Source organism: Lottia gigantea, assembly GCF_000327385.1.
Source record: "Lottia gigantea unplaced genomic scaffold LOTGIsca_17, whole genome shotgun sequence".
Classification (NCBI taxonomy): Eukaryota; Metazoa; Mollusca; class Gastropoda; family Lottiidae; genus Lottia; species Lottia gigantea.
Genome location: NW_008708133.1, coordinates 2,276,383 through 2,299,795, shown reverse-complemented (window position 1 = coordinate 2,299,795; position 23,413 = coordinate 2,276,383). Strand labels below are relative to the sequence as shown.

The window sequence follows — 23,413 nt, the reverse complement described above, 5'->3', positions numbered from 1 at the left end:
AAAATTTTTAAATTTTATGTTTATTCCAAGACGTAGTATCCCTTTAAGATAGCTTGCCAGGCAAGGTAACATACGCCCACTGGCAGCTGGCAGAAATGATAAAACAGTCATTAGTGATTAGTGATATTAAAGAGATTTTATTAGTTCGAATTCAATGATATATATATTTACTGACAGTTATTCATGCTGAGAAATATCACCAAATTTTTAAAAATCAATATCAATAGCCCAAATACATCAAATTATCCCATCAATATAAATGATCACACCAAATTTCATTAAAATCAGTTGAAAATTGTAGTCTCTAATGTGTTCACAAAACAAATTTTGACGCGTTTTTCTTAAGTCAAGCCTTTCATCGAAAAATATCATCAAATTCGTCCAAGATCTCATCAATATAAATGTTCACGCAAAATTTCATTAAAATCAGATGAAAACTGTAGTCTCTGTTGTATTCACAAACAAATTTTGACGCATGTTTCCTAAGTCAAGGGCAATAACTCAAAAACCGTTCATCGAAAAATCATCAAATTTAAACTTGACCAAGAACTCATCAGTATAAATGATCATACCAAATTTCATTAAGATAGCTTGCCAGGCAAGGTAATATACGCCGACAGGCAGCTTTGATTTTGAACATAAATATTTAGCAGTACAGTAACAATCACAAGTATGAAATATTCAACCTTCAGTCATACACTTCTTTTGAACTCTTTAGGACGATACTGAATAATATTGAGTATGAGTTATTGCCCTAGTTTTTGAAAATCTGTAGCTCGTGAAAACTCTAGAAGGCAAATATTCAATCTTCAGCGCAATAATGAATAATAAAACCAAGTTTTGTCAAAATTCGGCAAGAATCATGCCTTCTAGAGTTTTTATGAGCTACAAATTGAACGAGTTTTCAAGATCAAGGGCAATAACTCATACTAAATATTTTTTCGATTTTTCTCATTTTCAATAGGCTTTATCCATGGTTGATAACAAACACTCAAGCCAAATTTCGTTAAAATCCGTCAAGAATTGTGCCTTCTAGAGTGTTTACAAGCTAAAAATTGAACGCGTTTTCAAGAATAAGGGCAATAACTCATTCTAAGTATTTTTAGATTCTTCTGATTTTCAATATGGTTGATTCTTGGGTGATAACCAACACTCAAGCCAAGTTTCGTCAAAATCCATCAAGAATTGTGCATTCTAGAGTGTTTACAAGCTAAAATTGAACGCGTTTTCGAGAACAAGGGCAATAACTCATATAAAATATTTTTCAATTTTTCCGATTTTTGAGTTTCATCAACATCCGTCATGAATTGCACCTTCTAGAGTGTTTACGAGCGTTTCAAGAACAAGGGCATAACTCATAGTAAATATTTTTCGATTCGTCTGATTTTCAATAGTGTTCATCCTTGGGTGATTACAAACAACCATACCAAGCTTCGTCGAAATCAGTCAAGAATTCTGCCTTGTAGAGTGTTTACGAGCAATTGTGGACGGACCGACGAATGGACGGACCGACGGAAAGAAGTGACGGCAATATACGCCCCCCATTTCATGTGGGCGTATAAAAATCAGTTGAAAACTGTAGTCAAATTTTGACGCGTTTTTCCTAAGTCAAGGGCAATAACTAAAAAAACGTTCATCGAAAGATCGTCAAATTTGGACTTGACCAAGATCTCATCAATATACGTCCACTTGCAGCTTTGATTTTCAATAAAATTAAAGGGCAGTACAGTAACAACTACCAGTATGAAATATTCAACCTTCAGACATACATTTCTTCTGAATTCTTTGAGGCTATACTGAATAACATTACCAAGTTTCATCAAAATCTGTCAAGAATTGGGCCTTTTAGAGTGTTAACAGGCTAAAACTTGAACGCGTTTTCAAGAACAAGGGCAGTAACTCACACTTAATATTTTCAAATTTTTCTGATTTTTAATAGGGTTCATTCTTGGGTGATTACATACACTCACACCAAGTTTTGTCAAAATCCATCAAGAATTGTGCCTTCTAAAGGGTTTACAAGCTAAAAATTGACACATTTTTTTAAGAACAAGGGCGATAACTCATACTAAATATTTTTCAATTTTTCGGATTTTCGATAGGGTTTATTGGGTGATAACAAACTCTCACACCAAGTTTCGTCAAAATCCATCAAGAATGGTGCCTTCTAGAGTGTTTACAAGCTAAAATTGAATGCGTCTTCAAGAACAAGGGCAATAACTCATACTTATTATTTTTCGATCTTTCTGATTTCAAATAGGGTTCATCCTTGGGTGATAACAAGCACTCACACCAATTTCATCAAAATCTGTTAAGAATTGCACCTTCAAGGGCAATAACTGATACTAAATATTTTTCGATTTTTCTGATTTTGAATAGGGTTCATCCTTGGGTGATTACAAACAAACATAGTTTCGTCAAAATCAGTCAAGGATTTTGCCTTGTAGAGCGTTTACGAGCAATTGTGGACGGCCGGACGGACGAACGGACGAACGGATGGGTGACGGCAATATACGCCCCCCATTTCACGTGGGCGTATAAAATGATACAACAGATAAAATGATGAAATTGTAGTTTTATTTACAAGATTAAATAACAAAACAGTGACAATGATTGAAGATATTGTATGATGAAATATCTAATTATATGTCATGTATCTTGGTGTTGAACTAAATTTAGCATAAGCTTTGATGACTTTATTGACAGCTTCCAGGAAATCTTTCTCTGTTGCCATCTTTCTTCTAGCTCTAATAGCAAACATACCAGCCTCTGTACAAACACTTCTTATCTCAGCACCTGAATAATATACAACATACATCATTATTTCAGTATCTAAATAAAGATTCATATACACAACATACATCATTATTTCAGTATCTAAATAAAGATTCATATACACAACATACATCATTATTTCAGTATCTAAATAAAGATTCATATACACAACATACATCATTATTTCAGTATCTAAATAAAGATTCATATACACAACATACATCATTATTTCAGCATCTAAATAAAGATTCATATACACAACATACATCATTATTTCAGTATCTAAATAAAGATTCATATACACAACATACATCATTATTTCAGTATCTAAATAAAGATTCATATACACAACATACATCATTATTTCAGTATCTAAATAAAGATTCATATACACAACATACATCATTATTTCAGCATCTAAATAAAGATTCATATACACAACATACATCATTATTTCAGTATCTAAATAAAGATTCATATACACAACATACATCATTATTTCAGTATCTAAATAAAGATTCATATACACAACATACATCATTATTTCAGTATCTAAATAAAGATTCATATACACAACATACATCATTATTTCAGTATCTAAATAAAGATTCATATACACAACATACATCATTATTTCAGTATCTAAATAAAGATTCATATACACAACATACATCATTATTTCAGTATCTAAATAAAGATTCATATACACAACATACATCATTATTTCAGTATCTAAATAAAGATTCATATACACAACATACATCATTATTTCAGTATCTAAATAAAGATTCATATACACAACATACATCATTATTTCACTATCTAAATAAAGATTCATATACACAACATACATCATTATTTCAGTATCTAAATAAAGATTCATATACACAACATACATCATTATTTCAGCATCTAAATAAAGATTCATATACACAACATACATCATTATTTCAGTATCTAAATAAAGATTCATATACACAACATACATCATTATTTCAGTATCTAAATAAAGATTCATATACACAACATACATCATTATTTCAGTATCTAAAAAAGATTCATAAATACAGTCAAGTAACCTAATGTCGTGCTAACCTATTTTTCGTGCATTTCCGGAAAACATTTATAATTGACATGTGCGACCTCACGTGACCTCCGCATTTGCTTGTTTTAATAAACATGGGTTATTTGTACAATGTCAGCTAGTAGAATGAATCCAGTAGTTTCAAGCAAGGTAAAATTAATTACATTAATATTAATGTATACTTTGACAAATTCAGGATAGCTTGCCAGGCAAGGTAATATACGCCCATTGGCAGCTTTGATTCTGAATAAAAATATTTAGCAGTACAGTAACAATCACCAGTATGAAATATTCAACCTTCAGTCATACACTTCTTTTGAACTCTTTGGGGCGATACTGAATAATGTTGAGTATGAGTTATTGCCCTTGTTCTTGAAAACGTAATCAATCTTTAGTTCGTGAAAACTCTAGAAGACAAATATTCAATCTTCAGCGAGAATCATGCCTTCTAGAGTTTCTACGAGCTACAAATTGAACGAGTTTTCAAGAACAAGGGCAATAACTCATACTAAATATTTTTCGACTTTTCTGATTTTCAATAGGCTTTATCCTTGGGTGATAACAAACACTCTAGCCAAGTTTCAATAAAACCTGTTAAGAATTGTGCCTTCTAGAATGTTTACAAGCTAAAAAGTGAACGTGTTTTCAAGAATAAGGGCAATAATTCATACTCAATATTTTTCGATTCTTCTGATTTTCAATAGGGTTCATCCTTGGGTGATAATGAACACTCACACCAAGTTTGGCCAAAATCCGTCAAGAATTGTCCCTTCTAGAATGTTAACAAGCTAAAAATTGAATGCGTTTTCAAGAACAAGGGCAATAACTCATACTAAATATTTTTCGAATTTTCTGATTTTCAATAGGGTTTAACCTTAGTTGATAACAAACACTCATGCCAAGTTTCGTCAAAATCCATGAAGAATTGTGTCTTCTAAAGTGTTTACGAGCTAAAAATGGAACGCGTTTTCAAGAACAAGGGCAATAACTCATACTAAATATTTTTCGATTCTTCTGATTTTCATTAGGGTTCATCCTTGGGTGATTACGAACACTCATGCCAAGTTTCGTGAAAATCCATCAAGAATTGTGCCTTCTAGAGTGTTTACGTACTAAAAATTGAACGCGTTTTCAAAAGCAAGGGCAATAACTCATACTAATTATTTTTCGATTTTTCTGATTTTCAATAGGGTTTATCTTTGGGTGATTACAAACTCTCAGGCCAAGAATTGTGCCTTCTAGAATGTTTACAAGCTAAAAATTGAACGCTTTTTTAAGAACAAGGGCAATAACTCATACGAAATATTTTTCAATTCTACTGATTTTCAATAGGGTTCATCCTTGGGTGCTTACAAACACTCACATCAATTTCGTCAAAATCCGTCAAGAATTGTGCCATCTAGAGTGTTTACGAGCTAAAAATTGAACGCGTTTTCAAGAACAAGGGCAATAACTCATTCTAAATATTTTTCGATTTTTTTGATTTTCAATAGGGTTTATCCTTAGTTGATAACAAACAGTCATGTCAAGTTTCGTCAAAATCCATTAAGAATTGTTCCTTCTAGAGTTTTTACGAGCTGAAAATTGAAAGCGTTTTCATGAACAAGGGCAATAACTCATACTTAATATCTTTCGATTCTTCTGATTTTGAATAGAGTTCATCCTTGGGTGATTACGATCACTCATGCCAAGTTTCGTTAAAATCCATCAAGAATTATCCCTTCTAGGGTGTTTTCGAGCTAAAAATTGAACGTGTTTTCAAGAACAAGGGCAATAACTTATACTAAATATTTTTCAATTCTTCTGATTTTTAATAGGGTTCATCCTTGGGTGATTATGAACACTCCGTTAAGAATTGTGTCTTGTAGAGTGTTTACGAGCAATGGTGGACGGACGGACATGGGTGACGGCAATATATGCCCCCCATTTCAAGTGGGCGTATAAAAATGGGATTGGCATTCACTTCTATTCAACTTATGAAGGTACTCTCAATTCAATTCTGCATTAAATTTCAAAGCTAAATATTTTACATAGTAGTCACATTATATGATAAACATGATATATACAAGGATGTTACTTGTATCAAAATTACTTCCTTGTGTATTATTAAAGAGACTTGGCCACATTTCTGGTTGTTTAAATTTGTCTTTAACTTTATCACTCTAGTTTACTATGTAATCATAATAAAGCAAAACATTTTGAAGCAATTTATTATTTTGCTACTGAAAAGTTATATCAATAAGTAATAGTAGTTATAATTGATAATTGAACGAGGTACGTATTTATAATTGAAGCAATCATTGAGTTAAGGTAAAGAAACAGTTGACTGAAGGATCCCACTGCCTGTACAAGTCAGTTGGATACACTTATTTATTCATAAGACAAATCACAAATAAAAATCCACTTACCAGTACTATTTGGACAAAGTCGAGCCATCAATTCATAACGAATATCTTTTTCTACACTCATAGATCTAGCATGAATTTTAAATATATGAGATCTTCCCTGGAAGTAAACATCTTTAATTATGACTACAAGTATAAACGTGTGATCAGCTTGTAATTTGATTTCTGAACTGAGTTAACCAATGTTAAAATTACTTTTTAATAGTGTCAAGACTAAAATATATTTAAACCAATTTGCACCATTCTAATTTTCAGTTGGATGTCTGTGGTTCCTACAATTCTAATTAAAACTAAATGCAGAGGACCTTATGTGGTGCATATTTCTGAATAAGTGACGTCATCAAACACTTAGTTTTAGTGGAATTGCAGGAATCACAGATGTCTCATTGAAAATCAGAATGGTACAAATAGGTGCTATCCGTGCCCCCGATACACATAAAAAATTAGAAAAACTTTTTACAATCCCTTGAAGACCAATTTCCTTGTATCTTTCAATCAGGATATTTAAAATAAATAATAGAGATTGAAAAGTTTAAATACTTAATTTTAACCGAATTTATAAATATAACAATATTTACAACACAATTAGTTTATGCATATTTTTTACAAGACATGTCTATATATAAAAAGATTCCCAATCAAAGGTTATGGAATATATTTAATTTGACTATTAATTAAATGCAGTTGTGGCCGAATAGTCCAAAAAAACAAAAGTTTTCACCTCTAAATCAGGTAAACCAAATTCAATTTTTCTATCTAATCTACCAGGTCTCATTAGAGCTGGATCCAATGTATCAGGTCTGTTGGTTGCCATGAGAACCTTAATATTACCACGGGGATCAAAGCCATCTAACTGATTAATCAATTCTAACATAGTTCTTTGCACTTCATTGTCACCACCTGCACCATCATCAAATCTAGCTCCTAAAAATTTATATATTGATTGAAATCTCATAATTGTATATTAAAAAGAGCAAAAAGATAAAGCAAGGCTTGAAATAACTTCAGAAATTGAGTTCAATTTGTGAAGCACATTTTAATTTTGTAGCGGACATAGCAAAATTACAATATTTTCAATTAAAAAATTTCATTTAAAACGTGTCAATTCAGGTTAACAACTAGCTTAAATAGTTTATGTCATTCAAATAGGCCATAAGGATTATTTATGTTATCGGGAATGATAGAGCCATAAAAATGTAGGTAAAAATCGTATCTTGATGGCAAACTCTTGGAACAGAAAAAAGAGCCATTGGAAGTAACAACTTATCTGACAATAAAAGATGTCTACTTAAATCAGCCAATGAATTTCTTCCTTTCATTATTTTTTTACTTTCGGTTTAAAGAATAATGGTGCTAATCATAACATCCTGCGGTGTTTGTTTAACATGGTGCTTGACAATTTCTCCGGCTCAGTGTATATCTTTGTATCAAATTCTTATGTAATATTTGAAATAAAAGCATTAAAGCATAATTGGACATAATCATAACATATAGTATCATATGAAAGATAGTCTCATGTTTATATATAATTATTATAGAATTAAAATTACTAAAAGATTCAGACAAACGACTTGGACTAATTGTGTTTTGATGTGATCACCCAGATCTTACATGTCTTCTAAAGGTGCTTGTAATCTTGAGGATCTAGACTAAGTTATTGTTGTTCCAAACTTCTTTGCTTCCCGCGGAGAGACATGTCAATTCTTTATGTGAAAAAGAACATTTTTCAAGACTTCTGTTAGAAATATCAACGGCTAGAATTACTGATATTTCACGATCTTTTCAACCAGAAAAAAAAAATTTCATAAATTTGGTACTGGACAAAAATTTCCATCCTGTACTGGACATTTGTCAAACTGCACTGGACAATGTCCGTGTCCGGATGCTTATTCCAAGCCTAGAAATAAGGGCTACAACATGTTGAGATCATCAAAATCAGATGAAAGGTATACTAAGAAGACAAAATTGAGGGCAATAACTCGAAGACTTGTTATAAAAACTTCTTCAGATTGAATGTACATTTACATTTAAGATAAAATTATTTTATGACAGATTTAAATTTCTACACAAACAAGAAAACTATTTAATACATTTTCTAACCATCAATGAACCAAGTTATTGCCTACCTCCAATAGCATCAATTTCATCAAAAAATATAATACAAGCTTTTTTTGCTCTGGCCATTTCAAATAGTTCTCGTACCATTCTGGCTCCCTGAAAAGAAAGTTTGTTCAGTAGTTAATGTAGAATAAAAATAGAAAGTTGAAGTGTTCTAGTGACTTGGAAAAAGTTTATGTCACATGTCCTTTATTAATTCATAATTTGCTAAATTAGAAGAGAACTTTCAGTAGAATTCCAATGAGTGACCGATCAAGAAAGGTCAGTCTTTTTTTGTTTATCCAATGCAATAAGAACATAATGAAATGATTAAGAAAACAGGATAATTTATCACAAACACCAATTAATCAAATAGTTTGCTTAATTTGACACCAAAAGATAGCTGGCCAGGCAAGATAATATACGCCCACTGGCAGCTTTGATTTTGAATAAAAATATTTAGCAGTACAGTAACAATCACCAGTATGAAATATTCAACCTTCAGTCATACACTTCTTTTGAACTCTTTGAATAAGTACTGAATAATATTGAGTATGAGTTATTGCCCTTGTTCTTGAAAACATGTTCAATTTTTAGCTCGTGAACACTCTTGAAGGCAAATATTCAATCTTCAGCTCGGGACTGAATAATAAAACCAAGTATTTGTTTTCAAGAACAAGGGCAATAACTAATACTAAATATTTTTCGATTTTTCTGACTTTCAATAGGGTTTATCCTTGGTTGATAACAAACACTCATGCCAAGTTTCGTCAAAATCCATTAAGAATTGTTCCTCTTGGAGTGTTTACGAGATGAAAATTGAACGCGTATTCACGAAGATGGGCAATAACTCATTCTAAATATTTTTTGATTTTTGAGACTTTCAATAGGGATCATCCTTGGGTGATTACGACCACTCATGCCAAGTTTTGTTAAAATCCACCAAGAATTGTCCCTTCTAGATTGTTTACGAGCTATAAATTGAACGTGTTTTCAAGAAAACAAGGGCAATAACTTATACTAAATATTTTTCGATTCTTCTGATCTTCAATAGGGTTCATCCTTGGGTGATTACGAACATTCATACCAAGTTTTGTCAAAATTCGTCAAGAATTGTGTCTTGTAGAGTGCTTACGAGCAATTGTGGACGGACTGACAAACGGACATGGGTGACAGCAATATACGCCCCCCCATTTCACATGAGCGTATAAAAATAAGCAAAACCATCTTTAATGTGTGTAAGAAATATATATGACAATATTAGCATATCCATGTACAAATCTGTCAGAGTATATTATACAATACATGTAAATTTCTTCATGGATTGACTATAATAAAAGTGGTAAAAAGATACACTTACTTCCCCTACATATTTCTGTACCAATTCTGAACCAATAACTCTGATAAAACATGCATCTGTTCTATTAGCCACAGCACGAGCACATAAAGTCTTTCCTGTACCAGGTGGTCCAAATAATAACACACCTTTAGGTGGTTCAATACCAAGATTTACAAACTTCTCTGGCTACAAATACAAAGAAGGCTCATTCTTATTCTCATGAAATATTACAATAAATAATGAGATCAGCTACAGCATGCCACTTTGACAAAATTTCATGCAATAAGTGAGCCTTCTTCATTGAATTACAATAGAAAATTAATGAGACAAATTTCTGATAACTTCACTGTTAATGTGAATTGATTTTAACCATAATGAAAGTATGCGTAAAGGGAGATAATCTAAGTAAAAGATAGCTTGCCAGACGAGGTAATATACGCCCACTGGCAGCTTTGATTTTGAATAAAAATATTTAGCAGTACAGTAACAATCACCAGTATGAAATATTCAACCTTCAGTCATACACTTCTTTTGAACTCTTTAGGGCGATACTGAATAATATTGAGTATGAGTTATTGCCCTAGTTCTTCAAAACGTGTTCAATCTGTAGCTCGTTAAAACTCGTGAAGACAAATATTCAATCTTCAGCGCGGTAATGAATAATAAAACCAAGTTTTGTCAAAATTCGGCAAGAATCATGCCTTCTAGAGTTTTTATGAGCTACAAATTGAACAAGTTTTCAAGATCAAGGGCAATAACTCATACTAAATATTTTTCGATTTTTCTGATTTTCAATAGGCTTTATCTTTGGGTGATAACAAACACTCACGCCAAATTTCGTTAAAATCTGCAAGAATTGTGCCTTCTGGAGTGTTTACAAGCTAAAATTGAACGTGTTTTCAAGAACAAGGGCAATAACTCATACCAGTACTAAATATTTTTCAATTTTTCTCTTTTTCAATACGGTTTATCCATGGGTGATAACCAACACTCATGCCAAGTTTCGTCAAAATCCGTCAAGAATTGGCCTTCTAGAATGTTTACGAACTAAAAATTGAAAGCGCTTTCAAGAACAAGGGCAATAACTAATACTAAATATTTTTCAATTTTTCTGATTTTCAATAGGGTTTATCCTTTGGTGATTACAAACACTCACACCAAGTTTCGTCAAAATCCATCAAGAATTGTGCCTTCTAAGGACTTTACAAGCTAAAATTGAACACGTTTTCAAGAACAAAGGCAATTACTCATACTAAATATTTTTCAATTTTTCTGATTTTCAATAGGGTTTATCCTTGGGCGATAAAGAACACTCATACCAAGTTTCATCAAAATCCGTCATGAATTGCACCTTCTAGAGTGTTTACGAGCGTTTTAAGAACAAGGGCAATAACTTTTTTGATTTTCAATAGGGTTCATCCTTGGGTGATTACAACCAACCATACAAACTTTCGTCGAAATCAGTCAAGAATTGTGCCTTGTAGAGTGTTTACGAGCAATTGTGGACGGATAGATGGCATTATAAAAGATAGCTTGCGTTGCAAGTTAACATACGCCCACTGGCAGCTGTGCTCACGAACTAATTTTGACGCGTTTTTACAAAGTCAAGGGCAATAACTCGAAAACGGTTCATCACAAATGCATCAAGTTAGAACTTGTCCGAGATCTTATCAATTCCAATGATCACACCAAGTTTCATCAGAATCGGTTGAAAACTGTAGCTTCAACCCTGCTCACGAACTATTTTTAACAAATTTCGACGTGTTTTAACAAAGTCAAGGGCAATAACTCAAAAATGCGTCAAATTAGAACATGTCCGAGATCTTATCAATTCCAATGATCACAACAAGTTTCATCAGAATCGGTTGAAAACTAGCTTCAATCCTGCTCACGAACTATTTTTAACAAATTTCGACATGTTTTAACAAAGTCAAGGGCAATAACTCAAAAATGGTTCATCGAAAATGCGTCAAGTTAGAACTTGTCCGAGATCTTATCAATTCCATTGATCACACCAAGTTTCATCAGAATCGGATGAAATCTGGAGCTTCAATCCTGCTCACGAACAATTTTTAACAAATTTCAAGGAGTTCTAAGTCAAGGGCAATATCTCAAAAACCGTTCATCGAAAATATGTCAAATGCGAAATTGACCGAGATCTTATCAATCTAAAGCATCACAGCAAGTTTTATCAAAATCAGATAAAAACTGTAGTCTCTATAGTGCTCAGAAGAAATGTTGACAGGCGGACCGACGGACGGACAGGGGCGACGACAATATACGACCACATATTCATGTGGGCGTATAAAAACTTACATGTAACAATGGAACTTCTACAACTTCACGTAGTTTGTCAATTTGTTCCTTACAACCACCAACATCACTATATGTTACATCTGGTTTTTCCTCCACCTACAAACAAGATATAAACTTCAATAACAATCACAAATTCCAATCATTCAAAACTTAAACTCCAGTTTACCATTGACCATGATTTCAGTTTGTAAATCATTTATCTTTCATGCACTCGACACAATTTCTACGACAGAAATAAATACATTTAATATGAATCTCAAGTAGTCATTGTGCTTGACAAAGTCTTCATATTCAATTTTCAATAGTTAGAAAGGCAATGTTGATCTGGTCACTAATGGTAAGTTCCAGAGGAACTTGATTAAAATGAAGTCAGTCACCTGTCTAGTATGTGTATATATGAAAAGATTTATTACCTGCATCATGGTGACAGAAGGGTCTATTTTAGGTGGTAGAGGAATATGTATTTGGTATTTATTTCTATCAACTCTGAAAAAGAAAATTGTAGAAATTATAGAATTTGTGCCCTCTGCATCAAGCTGTCAACTTACACCAACAAACTTGGTGAATGAAGAAAACTTACCCAACTCTCATGCCTTCTTCAATATCAGTTGGAGCTACTTGATCTCCTAAATCAACAACAAACTTCGCAAACTGTTTCACATTAATGATATATTTGGGATCATCAGAATCAGCATTAATGATCTTGGTACATCTTGCGACTTGTAATGGCTGTTCACCTACAGAAAAAAATCAAGATCAAAATAATTTCTCTTTTGAAGCTACTTTCTAAATCACAAAAAGATATATAAGTTTAATGAGGTTTAAAAATATGGTTTATAATAAAAAAGAAATCTCAGCTGTTTCAGTCAGATTTAACTGTCCAATGCATCAACCAAAGTGTAACCTTCATCAACAAATGTAGCCTACACTATATCTATAGGAGGATTTGAGCTGACGTCACATCCTGGAGTTGTCCTGTCTAATAATAGTTTGGCTGTCAAGCGTCTATGAACAGCCATTGTTGACTAGACGTGTAGGTTGCTGTAACCGAGACAGAAAAACAAAAAAATCTGAAGTTCCATCATATTCCAAAATCTGCAAGAATTGTGCCTTCTGGAGTGTTTACAAGCTAAAATTGAACGTGTTTTCAAGAACAAGGGCAATAACTCATACCGGTACTAAATATTTTTCAATTTTTCTCTTTTTCAATACGGTTTATCCATGGGTGATAACCAACGCTCATGACAAGTTTCGTCAAAATCCAGCAACAATCATGCCTTTTAGTGTTTTAGAGCTAAAAATTGAACACGTTTTCAAGAACAAGGGCAATAACTCATACTAAATATTTTTCGATTCTTCTGATTTTCAATATGGTTTATTCTTGGGTGGTAAGGAACATTCACACCAAGTTTCATCAAAATCTGTCAAGAATTGTCCCTTCTTGAGTGTTTACAAGCTAAAAATTGAATGCGTTTTCAAGAACAAGGGAAATAACTCATACTAAATATTTTACAATTTTTCTGATTTTTGATAGGGTTTATCCTTGGGTGATTGTGAACACATCAAAATCCGTCATGAATTGCACCTTCTAGAGGGTTTACAAGCGTTTCAAGAACAAGGGCAATAACTCATAGTAAATATTTTTAGATGCGTCTGATTTTCAATAGGGTTCATCCTTGGGTGATTACAAACAACCATACCAGGTTTCTTCGAAATCAGTCAAGAATTGTGCCTTGTAGAGTGTTTACGAGCAGTTGAGGGACGGACCAACGCATATGGGTGACGGCAACATACGCCCCCCATTTCATGTGGGCGTATAAAAAGCGGGTTCAATTCTGCTTTTAACTATGTACAATATGTTTTTTAGGAAAAATTTTCATACAACAAAGTGGAGAGTCGATTCCATTGCTAAGAAGTGGTGTTATTCCGATTATGAGGAGCTTTTAATTTTGAAATCTTTGTCAGGCTGCAACTTGTTTCAATATATCTTAAAAGGCCTCGTTGTGGAGACCACCATGCTTTTCACATAAGCTGATACATTTTCAGACATAACTTATAGCAGACAGCAAAATATGCATGGCCACATCACTTGATAGCCAGCCAGTGTGCTTGAATGAAAATAACAATCTTTGATGAAGGTTTTTTTTATAATGATACCAACTTACTTTGTAAAGTCTGTTTGTCAGCAGCTAAATCCCATAAAGCAGGTGGAGCTAAACCTGTATCAGATTCTTTAATACCTACAAAACATAATCATAGATAATTAACCTCAACTTTTATCTTTCTACAGAACCTGTACATATACAAATGACTTTAAAACATTTAGTTTAGTTTACATACCAGATATTGCTAATATCATATAGCAATCAAAAACAACATCCCAAGAATGCAACCTTATATGTTATACTATCTACAATCTCTTACTATCTATTCATGTATGAAGTAAATATTTAGTGTAACTTCCCTTCCTGAAATCAATAGATAATGGAAAGATAATGAAAATTTTTTGTAAAATTTACAAACCTGACAGTTCATTGACTTTTTTGAGATTATTCTGGATGTCTTCTTCACATTGTTTGATAGTCTTGGTGTACTGTCCTACCCCCTTCAAAATAAACGATATAAAATTACCTTCATTGGTTACACCAGGGCTTTCCTTTTATTAACAAACACTCATGTCAAGTTTCGTCAAAATCCACAAATAATTGTGCCTTCTAAAATGTTTACGAGCTAAAAATTGAACGTGTTTTCAAGAACAAGGGCAATAACTCATACTAAATATTTTTCGATTATTCTGATTTTCAATAGGGTTCATCCTTGGGTGATTATGAACACTCATGCCAAGTTTTGTCAAAATCCGTCAAGAATTGTGTCTTGTAGAGTGTTTACGAGCAATTGTGGACGGACGGACATGGGTGACGGCAATATACGCCCCCCATTTCATGTGGGCGTATAAAAATTACCCCAAGGTTGATAATCCCTGAGCTACACAGCGTATAACTTCTTGAAAATGAAAGTAAGGAAACACATTAGAAGTACATTAACAAAATGATTTTCAAATTCAACGGTAAAAAGTCAGCTGATAAATTTCCACTTACATATGTCTTCAACAGGGCAATATCTCCCTCATCAAGAGCTGAAAAAATAAGAAATAAACACTGTTACTAGTTAGCCTGGTATGTTAAGAAATAACTTAACAATTTGTTGCCTAGCAAGATATGCCCACTTCCCTGATCAATTTTCAGTTTATCAAGGGCGGTCACCAATCAGTGTCAAATCGTACAAAAGATCTAACTTGTCAAAGATATTGTTGATTTAAACCAACACAAAATTCGGACATAAACTGTACAGTTAACATCAAATGTAAATCAGAAGAAATCTTTATAGTCTCTATAGTATTCATGAACAAATTTTAATGCTTTTCAAGGGCAATAACTCAATAAGCTTACTGTTCATCGAAAAAATCGTCAAATTCGAACTTTACCATCAATAAGCTTATAGATGATCAACCAATTTTCATGAAAATCTGATAAAAGGGATAAATATTTGATTCATCGTCATCATCATTGAGACAAATCAAAAGACGACTTGTCGACACATTTTACTCAATTAAAATTGTTTTATTAGATCAAGGTTTTGTTTTTATTTATTGTAAAATGCTTTATTACCACTCACACGATCAATTGAGGGGAGATAAGTGGTAAATAGATTGACGGTTAGTATGAATTGTAAAAGTGGTGATAACAAATCAATTAATCAACATATAAACATGCATGATATAGCGTTTTACAGCTTTAACTAAACTGCAGTCAGGATTAGCGCGATTTAATGCCGTACCGAAGAAAATCTGACCTAGTTTCGACAAGTTCCCTGCATTGTCTGTAAAAAGCAACAGATAAAGATGTTGACTTCGAAATGAAATGAGTTTTACATCCTACTTTTCTGCACCATGTGGGCTAGTGAAACAGGCAATGCCATGCAGGGTGCAAGTTTTGCCAGGACAGTGGCATTAGCCTGCTGTTATTCCATATCCAACCGTCGTGGGGTCTTTAAGCCTGTAGCACACTGGGCCTCGGTTTATTGTCCCAACCAAACGACAAGACCTTTTTTCCATGACAGCCCCTCTTACCTGCATCACTGAGGGGGGTAAACCGTATTGAAAAATCCGAAAGTATTATCTTGACCTATTCGGAGATTGGATGTAAATCACCCTATCATTCTTATATCTAGTCTAATAAAAGAACCTTCAGGTTAGCGATCAAGCGTCTACCTCACTGTGCCACAGCGACTCCCATGTTGCCTTCGAGTTTCTAGTAGCTGCACGAATGTGTCATGTAAAGCTGAATTTATTCCTTCACAACAAGTCCTTTGGCTAGCAAATAAGATAGTTTGCCAGGCAAGGTAATATACGTCCACTGGCAGATTTGATTTTGAATAAAAATATTTAGCAGTACAGTAACAATCACCAGTATGAAATATTAAACCTTCAGTCATATACTTCTTTTGAACTCTTTTCCAATTGCAAGGGCAATAACTCATACTAATTATTTTTTTATTTTTCTGATTTTTAATAGGGTTTATCCTTGGGTGATAACAAACACTCATGACAAATTTCGTTAAAATCCGTCAAGAATTGTCCCTTTTAGAGTGTTTACAAGCTAAAAATTGAACGCGTTTTCAAGAGTAAGGGCAATAACTCATACTAAATATTCTTTAATTTTCTGTTTTTCAATACAGTTTATCCATGCGTGATAACCAACACTCATGCCAAATTTTGTCAAAATCCGTCGAGAATTGTGCCTTCTAGAGTGTTAACGAACTAAAAATTGAACGCGTTTTCAAGAACAAGGGCAATAACTCATACTAAATATTTTTCAATTTTTCTGATTTTCGATAGGGTTCATCCTTGGGTGATTACAAACAACCATACCAAGTTTCGTTGAAATCAGTCAAGAATTGTGCCTTGTAGAGTGCTTACGGGCAATTGTGGACGGACGGACCGACCGACGGAAAGAGGTGACGGCAATATACGCCCCCCATTTCATGTGGGCGTATAAAAAGTAGAAAAACTTCAGAAACACCAGACTGGGCCAGATGGAATGGCGAGTTTGTTAATAACCTTTGGTTATATTTCTCGATTCGGCACAGAAACATAGGAGGCACGATTGTTACTATAAATAGTATCATATAGGGCTGCAACGATTCACCTTTGAATCGATGAATCACGATTTGTTCCTTCTTATCGATGCATTGCGGAAGAAAAAAATAATCGCGATACATCGGCCCGATTCTCATAAATATAATTAACTCCCTTTAATGACTAATAGCACGAAATGCTCACGTATTTTAGAAATTGTGTCATGTTCAAATGTTAAAAAATTGCTTTTCACGTATTAATTTGTCTTCAGCATTATTAATTTTTGTTATAAACGACGGAAAGAGAACATATTAATATGCCAAGTGGAAGATAAACGCACGGGATCTGATATAACCTTTTTCTTTTTCCAACGTAAGATGCGTTTGCATAGTCATGAAAGACAGCGCTCTTGGAAATAAGATTCTTCAGCTCAATACGTTTTTATGAAACCAAAAAAACACAGAAGATATCGGTGAATACTTTCAAATATATTCAACACCTTCAGTCATGCTCTTTGATCATAGATACCATGAACGACAGTCTAAAGAGAAATTTCGATGGGCCACTCCTGATTTCCACGGAGTTAATTTCTTTTTACGACCTACAAATCGACCTTCATTAGGAAATAACAAGTCTGTAGCATCTGTACATATACCGAAAGACTCCAAAGGACAAAATATCTGTAGAGATTATCAAACTGAATCAGGCTGTCGTCGTAGGTTCTGAAAATTCAGTCATGTGTGTAAAGGTGAGGGATGTCGTCAAAACCACCCTGAATATCTCTATAAACTAATTACTAAAGGAAATAGTGCCATATCGCAATAGCCACCAATGATAACAAGCCCTTTAACTAATTGTTTAAGTTTTTGGGAATCTGAACTAAGAAAAGATCGTGATAAAAACTTTATTTTAACTGGTATTTGTGACGGCTTTAAAATCATAAGTGATACGGTTATTTTGAATGCAAAATGTGAAAACCACAAAAGCTCTTTGATTAACAGATCAGAAATACGACAAAATAACTATATAATTTGTGAAGAAAAACCAAAAATTATTAGCGCCCTGGGAGCCATACCCAAACAGTGACAATATTAGGATAATACACGACGCATCTCGCCCTTTCGGAAAATCCTTCAATTCTTACGCCTTTTCCACAAAAACTAAATACACGTCTTTAGACCAGGTATGCTCGGTGTTAAAACACAAGGGGTTTTGTGCAAAGTTAGACCTATCACATGCGTACATCCTTCGAATTTTTGTGCTACGGGGCTTAAATGGGTATTTTCCGGGACGACACATCCAACCTACATGTATGATAGTAGATTATGTTTCGGTGCCTCCACAGCCCCCGCAATTTTTCAACGTATCACTGAAAGCATCACCCGAATGCTCAAACGGAGGGGATTTAAAAACGTTTTCGTTTATTTGGATGATTTCATTGTTGTGGCTGACACTTATGAAGATTGTTTGGCGGCTTACAACTGCCTGATCAGCCTCATAGAACTATCTGGATTTACTATTAATTGGTCTAAGACTTTTCTGCCTGCACAAACAATAGTTTTTCTTGGAGTTTCCATTGATTCTATCGCAATGACAATATCTATCCCTGAATGTAAGGTACGAGATATTAAAACAGAATTGTCTTGTTGGTTAACCAAGAAATCAGTCTCGAAACGCCAACTCCAACATTTAATAGGGAAACTAAACTGGGCTGCAAAGTTGATACGGGCGTCTAGACCTTTTATTCCTAGGTTAATAGACCTAATGTGTACGTTAAGACGTCCCTCACACCATGTACATCTAAATAGTGCTGTTAAAGAGGATATCATCTGGCTAAAAAAGGCGTGTGGTGACTTTAACGGTACTGTTATAATAGCCGGACATTCCTGCTCATCATCAATATCATTTTGCTCGGACGCCTGTACCAATGGCGGGGCGGCTTTCCATAACGGAAATTGGTTCTATGTGAATTGGGAGATAGATTATCCCGAATTCAAAGACATTCACATCAATCTAAAAGAACTTTTAACTGTCTTGATAGCATTCAGGAAGTGGTCCTTAATATGGGAAAACAAGTGTGTGACAATATATATACAACCAGGTAACTATGTACGCCCTAAATAAGGGCACACTTCGCAATTCGGTTGGACTAATGTTTCTACGTGAACTATATTCTATCTTGGCAACCCTAAATATCACAATATGTGCCAAGTATATATCTACTAAAAACAGCATTGTCGCGGACGCTTTGTCTAGGTTGGATCATGAAAATTTCGCCCTGGTCGCAGCGAAAATATTGTTGGACTATAACCAGTATCTTTTATATCCCTCTTTTTACCTTGCAAACTTTATGTCTTACACTTGTGCCCTTTTTATTTCACAGGCACATTATCAGCTCAGGCACGATATCTTGACCAGGATGTGCGCAATTATAGATTAGCAATTTATGCAGAGTCAACCAAGGCAACATACAGATCGCACTTAAAGAGTTATCTCAGGTTTTGCCTATTCTTTGGCTATGAGCCAATTCCATGTTCAACTAGTACTATATTACACTACATTGCTTTTCTAGTTAGAACTTTGTCTTACTCTAGCATTTGTGGATATATTAATATTATTAGATTACTTCATATAGAAGCTAATTTGGATAACCCTTTAGATAATTTTCAGATCAAATCCTTATTAAAAGGTGTCAATAGACTCATTGGTAAACCTCCGAAATCCAAACTACCTATTACACCAGATATACTGTGCAAGATGTACAATAAATTAGACTTATCTACCCCTTTTAATTTAACTTTTTGGGCTGCTGCTTTGTTAGCTTTTTATTCTTTCTTTCGTAAATCCTCTTTGGTACCCAAATGTGTAAAATCGTTTAATCGCAATAGTAATTTAACCCGTTCGTCTGTTACTTTTACAGAAGAAGGATTTACTTTAGAAGTAAAACATGCCAAAACTGTGCAAAATCATGAACGGGTTTTGTTAATTCCTATTTTGTATAATAATGATAATGTATCCTTGTGTCCATGTAATTAATAGTGTTTGGGAGGTTTGGAGGAATTGTGCATTAATATCGATATATGTATTGCCCAAGTTGTAGTGATATTTTATAGTGTGCAAATAAAATATCCGGATCTCCCAAACCCGTGTTTTTGTTATTCTTTGATTGAAAATTAACTTCTAAGCGTGCCAAAATAATTTAAACTGTGTTAAAATGTTATTAATTATCAGTTTTCATTTTCTTTCCCTTTTAAACAAAGAATCGCGATTTATTATCGCAATAAATCGTATCGTTGCAAGAATATCGTTTAGTGTATCGGATCGCCACTTTAGGAATCGTTGCAGCCCAAGTATCATACTAACATTGTCACAGATTATGCTGCATAAAGTAATATATCGGTTAATAGCGGCAGTAAAACAGCATGGATTTGACCTCCTTGGAGATACACTGGCAAAAACTCATGCTTCGAAATACAAAGATTCTAATTGTAACAAAATAATGTCCATTTAGCGTTTATAGAAAACTGCAAATCTGAGGTTAAAATATTATCGGTTTGTTTGACTTCTCCAAACCGGAAGTCATACCTGTGAGACCATGAAAATTTAGACTCAATATCATGGGAATAAATTTTATAAATGCAAGTATTTCCTCAAAATATTTATATATTTTTAATATCAAAAAATGTTTTGATAGATTTAATTGACACCGCATCACAATAAACAGCTCAATTATTCAATTAACAAAAACAACAAAGATTCTGTCATCAAATTGTGCCGACCAGTTGACTTCTGTAGGCAAGTTCTCCGATAAAATTTTATCCATGAGTTGACTGGTATTCATGCCAAAATAGCAAAGAATGGGTAGACCTGGTAAGTCAATTTTTCTTTTATTAGGCTAGATATAAGAATGATAGGTCATGGAGTGATTTACATCCAATTGTAATTTGATGAAACTTAAGGCCTATTTTGGAAAAATGTATACAGTCAATAACCTAATTTCGTGCATCTCCAAAAATGATTTTATAATTTACACACATGCGACCTCGCATTACCTTTGCATTTGCTTGTTTTGATAAACATGGGTTATCTGTACAATATCAGCTAGTAGAATGAATCCAGTAGTTTCAAGCAAGGTAAAATGTATTAATGTATACTTTGACAAATACAAAATGGCGGATTTCAGTTATTGCCAAACGTCAACATTTTTTTTATCGGCCGAATTTCCTTATAATCCCATGCGGTAATCGGAATTCCGAGTGTCGTCTGCTAGATTATAACTACGGTTTTAAAAAAAAATAGAGACTGACAAAATAAGATACGTAGCGTGATTTATTGCTTTAAGTCACTGAAACAACATAAGAATATGGTCCATTTTCTGCTGACACGGAATCCACTAGTTGATCATGTGACTTCATTTGTTGGACTACATTCTAGCAGACGACACTTGGAATTCCGATTACCCCTTGGGATTATAAGGAAATTCGGCCAATAAAAAATGGTGATGTTTGGTAATAAGTGAAATCTGCCATTTTGTATTTGTCAAAGTATACATTAATACATTTCACCTTGCTTGAAACTACTGGATTCATTTTACTAGCTGATATTGTAGAGAAAACCCATGTTTATTAAAACAAACTAATGTGGAGGTCGAGCAAGGTCGCTCATGTAAATTATTAATCCTTTCCGGAAATCCACGAATAATAGGTTTCCACGAAATTAGGTTACTTGACTGTATTATCAATTATTGTTATTTTATCAATAATCTACGCTCTCATTCAAGGCCATGCCTTCATTCATATCAAAAAATTGGTTTATTTTGATTTTCGACTCATATTTCATGCATCACCTATTTTCGTTTACAAAGCAAGTTTTACACGTAAAAATCTCATAACTATGTTAGAACTTCCGTTAGATCTCAGATATTTCGCCATCCTCGGACATAAACCTGGCTCGGCCACTGTATTAGACCTAACTGGCTTAACTTGAATAAAAGTATAGTCAAGTAACCTAATTTCGTGGAAACCTATTATTCGTGGATTTCCGGAAATGATTAATAATTTACATGTGTGACCTTGCGCGACCTCTGCATTAGTTTGTTTTAATAAACATTGGTTTTCTCTACAATATCAGCTAGTAGAATAAATTCAGTAGTTTCAAGCAAGGTAAAATGTATTAATGTATACTTGACAAATACAAAATGGCGGATTTCACTTGTTACCAAACGGCACCATTTTTTATCAGCCGAATTTCCTTATTATCCCAAGCGGTTATCGGAATTCCAAGTGTCGTCTGCTAGAATGTAGTCCAACGAATGAAGTCATGTGATCAACTAGCGGATTCCGTGTCAGCAGAAATTTCTATGGAACACAAAGTGGACCATATTCTTATGTTGTTTCAGTGACTTTTAGCAATAAATCACGCTACGTATCTTATTTTGTCAGTCACTATTTTTTTTTTAAAAATCATGGTTCTTTGAAGGAATTGTCACTAGTTATAATGAATTGATATTAAAGATAAATACTAAGAGAAGTTAATTATACCACCCGGTATCCATACAACGTGTTTTTCTAGACTTATTTATAGATCAAACATTGTACACGAAAATAGGTGACGCATTCTGCCGCCGTTGCCGAATTTGTTGCTCATGAAATATGGGTCAAAGGGAAGGATTCATAAAGAAAATCGAAATAAACCAATTTTAATTATTTTGTAGAGTATCTGAGGAAACATCTCAGACATACAATTTTTTTTTCGTTTTTTTAACTTTGACGAAATTCGGTGTTGGATCTTTATATCCACGAAATTAGGTTACACCACTGTAAATAAATGGTGACAAAGCAAAAATGAAATATTCAATCACTATGCCAATATTTTCAACTAAATAGAGATTAAAAGATATCACCTTGTATTGGTTTCTCGTCTGTCTTTTCATCTTTAACCTTTCTCTGATCAGAGCCTAAATGATCCGGCATTCTGAATTCTTAAAAGCTAAAAATAATACAATCAATACAATACAAATGACTCTAAAGCCAATGATTTCAGTTTTCAAAAGAACCGGATGTAGATGTAACGCAAGTAGATGCGTTCGATAGGCTTCATGTAATCACATTAGCCGATATTGTATGATTTGATATCTTCTCGATATATAATATATCTATATAAATATTTATCTAATCAAAGAAACTCACACATCTCATGCTAAGAGTAAGACAAAGACAAAGTTATCTTTGTTTTTTTAAAAGTCTTTTCTCGAAGGTCCT

The 23,413-nt window shown here is 33.6% G+C and overlaps 1 protein-coding gene across 1 annotated transcript; it reads right to left on the bottom strand.

The window, feature by feature from the left end:
• Nucleotides 1–2,556: 2,556 nt before the first annotated feature.
• Nucleotides 2,557–23,182, bottom strand: LOTGIDRAFT_203656 (hypothetical protein). The gene is made up of 12 exons (XM_009051713.1): nucleotides 23,056–23,182; nucleotides 15,115–15,152; nucleotides 14,540–14,621; nucleotides 14,182–14,256; nucleotides 12,597–12,753; nucleotides 12,430–12,502; nucleotides 12,017–12,112; nucleotides 9,722–9,886; nucleotides 8,391–8,478; nucleotides 6,986–7,188; nucleotides 6,268–6,364; nucleotides 2,557–2,796 (listed from the first exon to the last, which is right to left on the bottom strand). Exons 1-12 carry the CDS (start codon nucleotides 23,123–23,125, stop codon nucleotides 2,639–2,641), a joined length of 1,302 nt encoding a protein of 433 aa, XP_009049961.1. The 5' UTR covers nucleotides 23,126–23,182; the 3' UTR covers nucleotides 2,557–2,638.
• Between the last annotated feature and the right edge of the window lie 231 nt (nucleotides 23,183–23,413).

Coding starts and splice junctions, on each gene's coding strand:
- LOTGIDRAFT_203656 (XM_009051713.1), bottom strand. CDS start 23,125: ATGCCGGATCATTTAGGCTCTGATCAGAGAAAGGTTAAAGATGAAAAG. Junction 14,622..15,114: donor TTGCCCTGTTGAAGACATAT/GTAAGTGGAAAT, acceptor TTTATTTTGAAG/GGGGTAGGACAGTACACCAA. Junction 12,503..12,596: donor GAAGAAGGCATGAGAGTTGG/GTAAGTTTTCTT, acceptor TTTCTTTTTCAG/AGTTGATAGAAATAAATACC.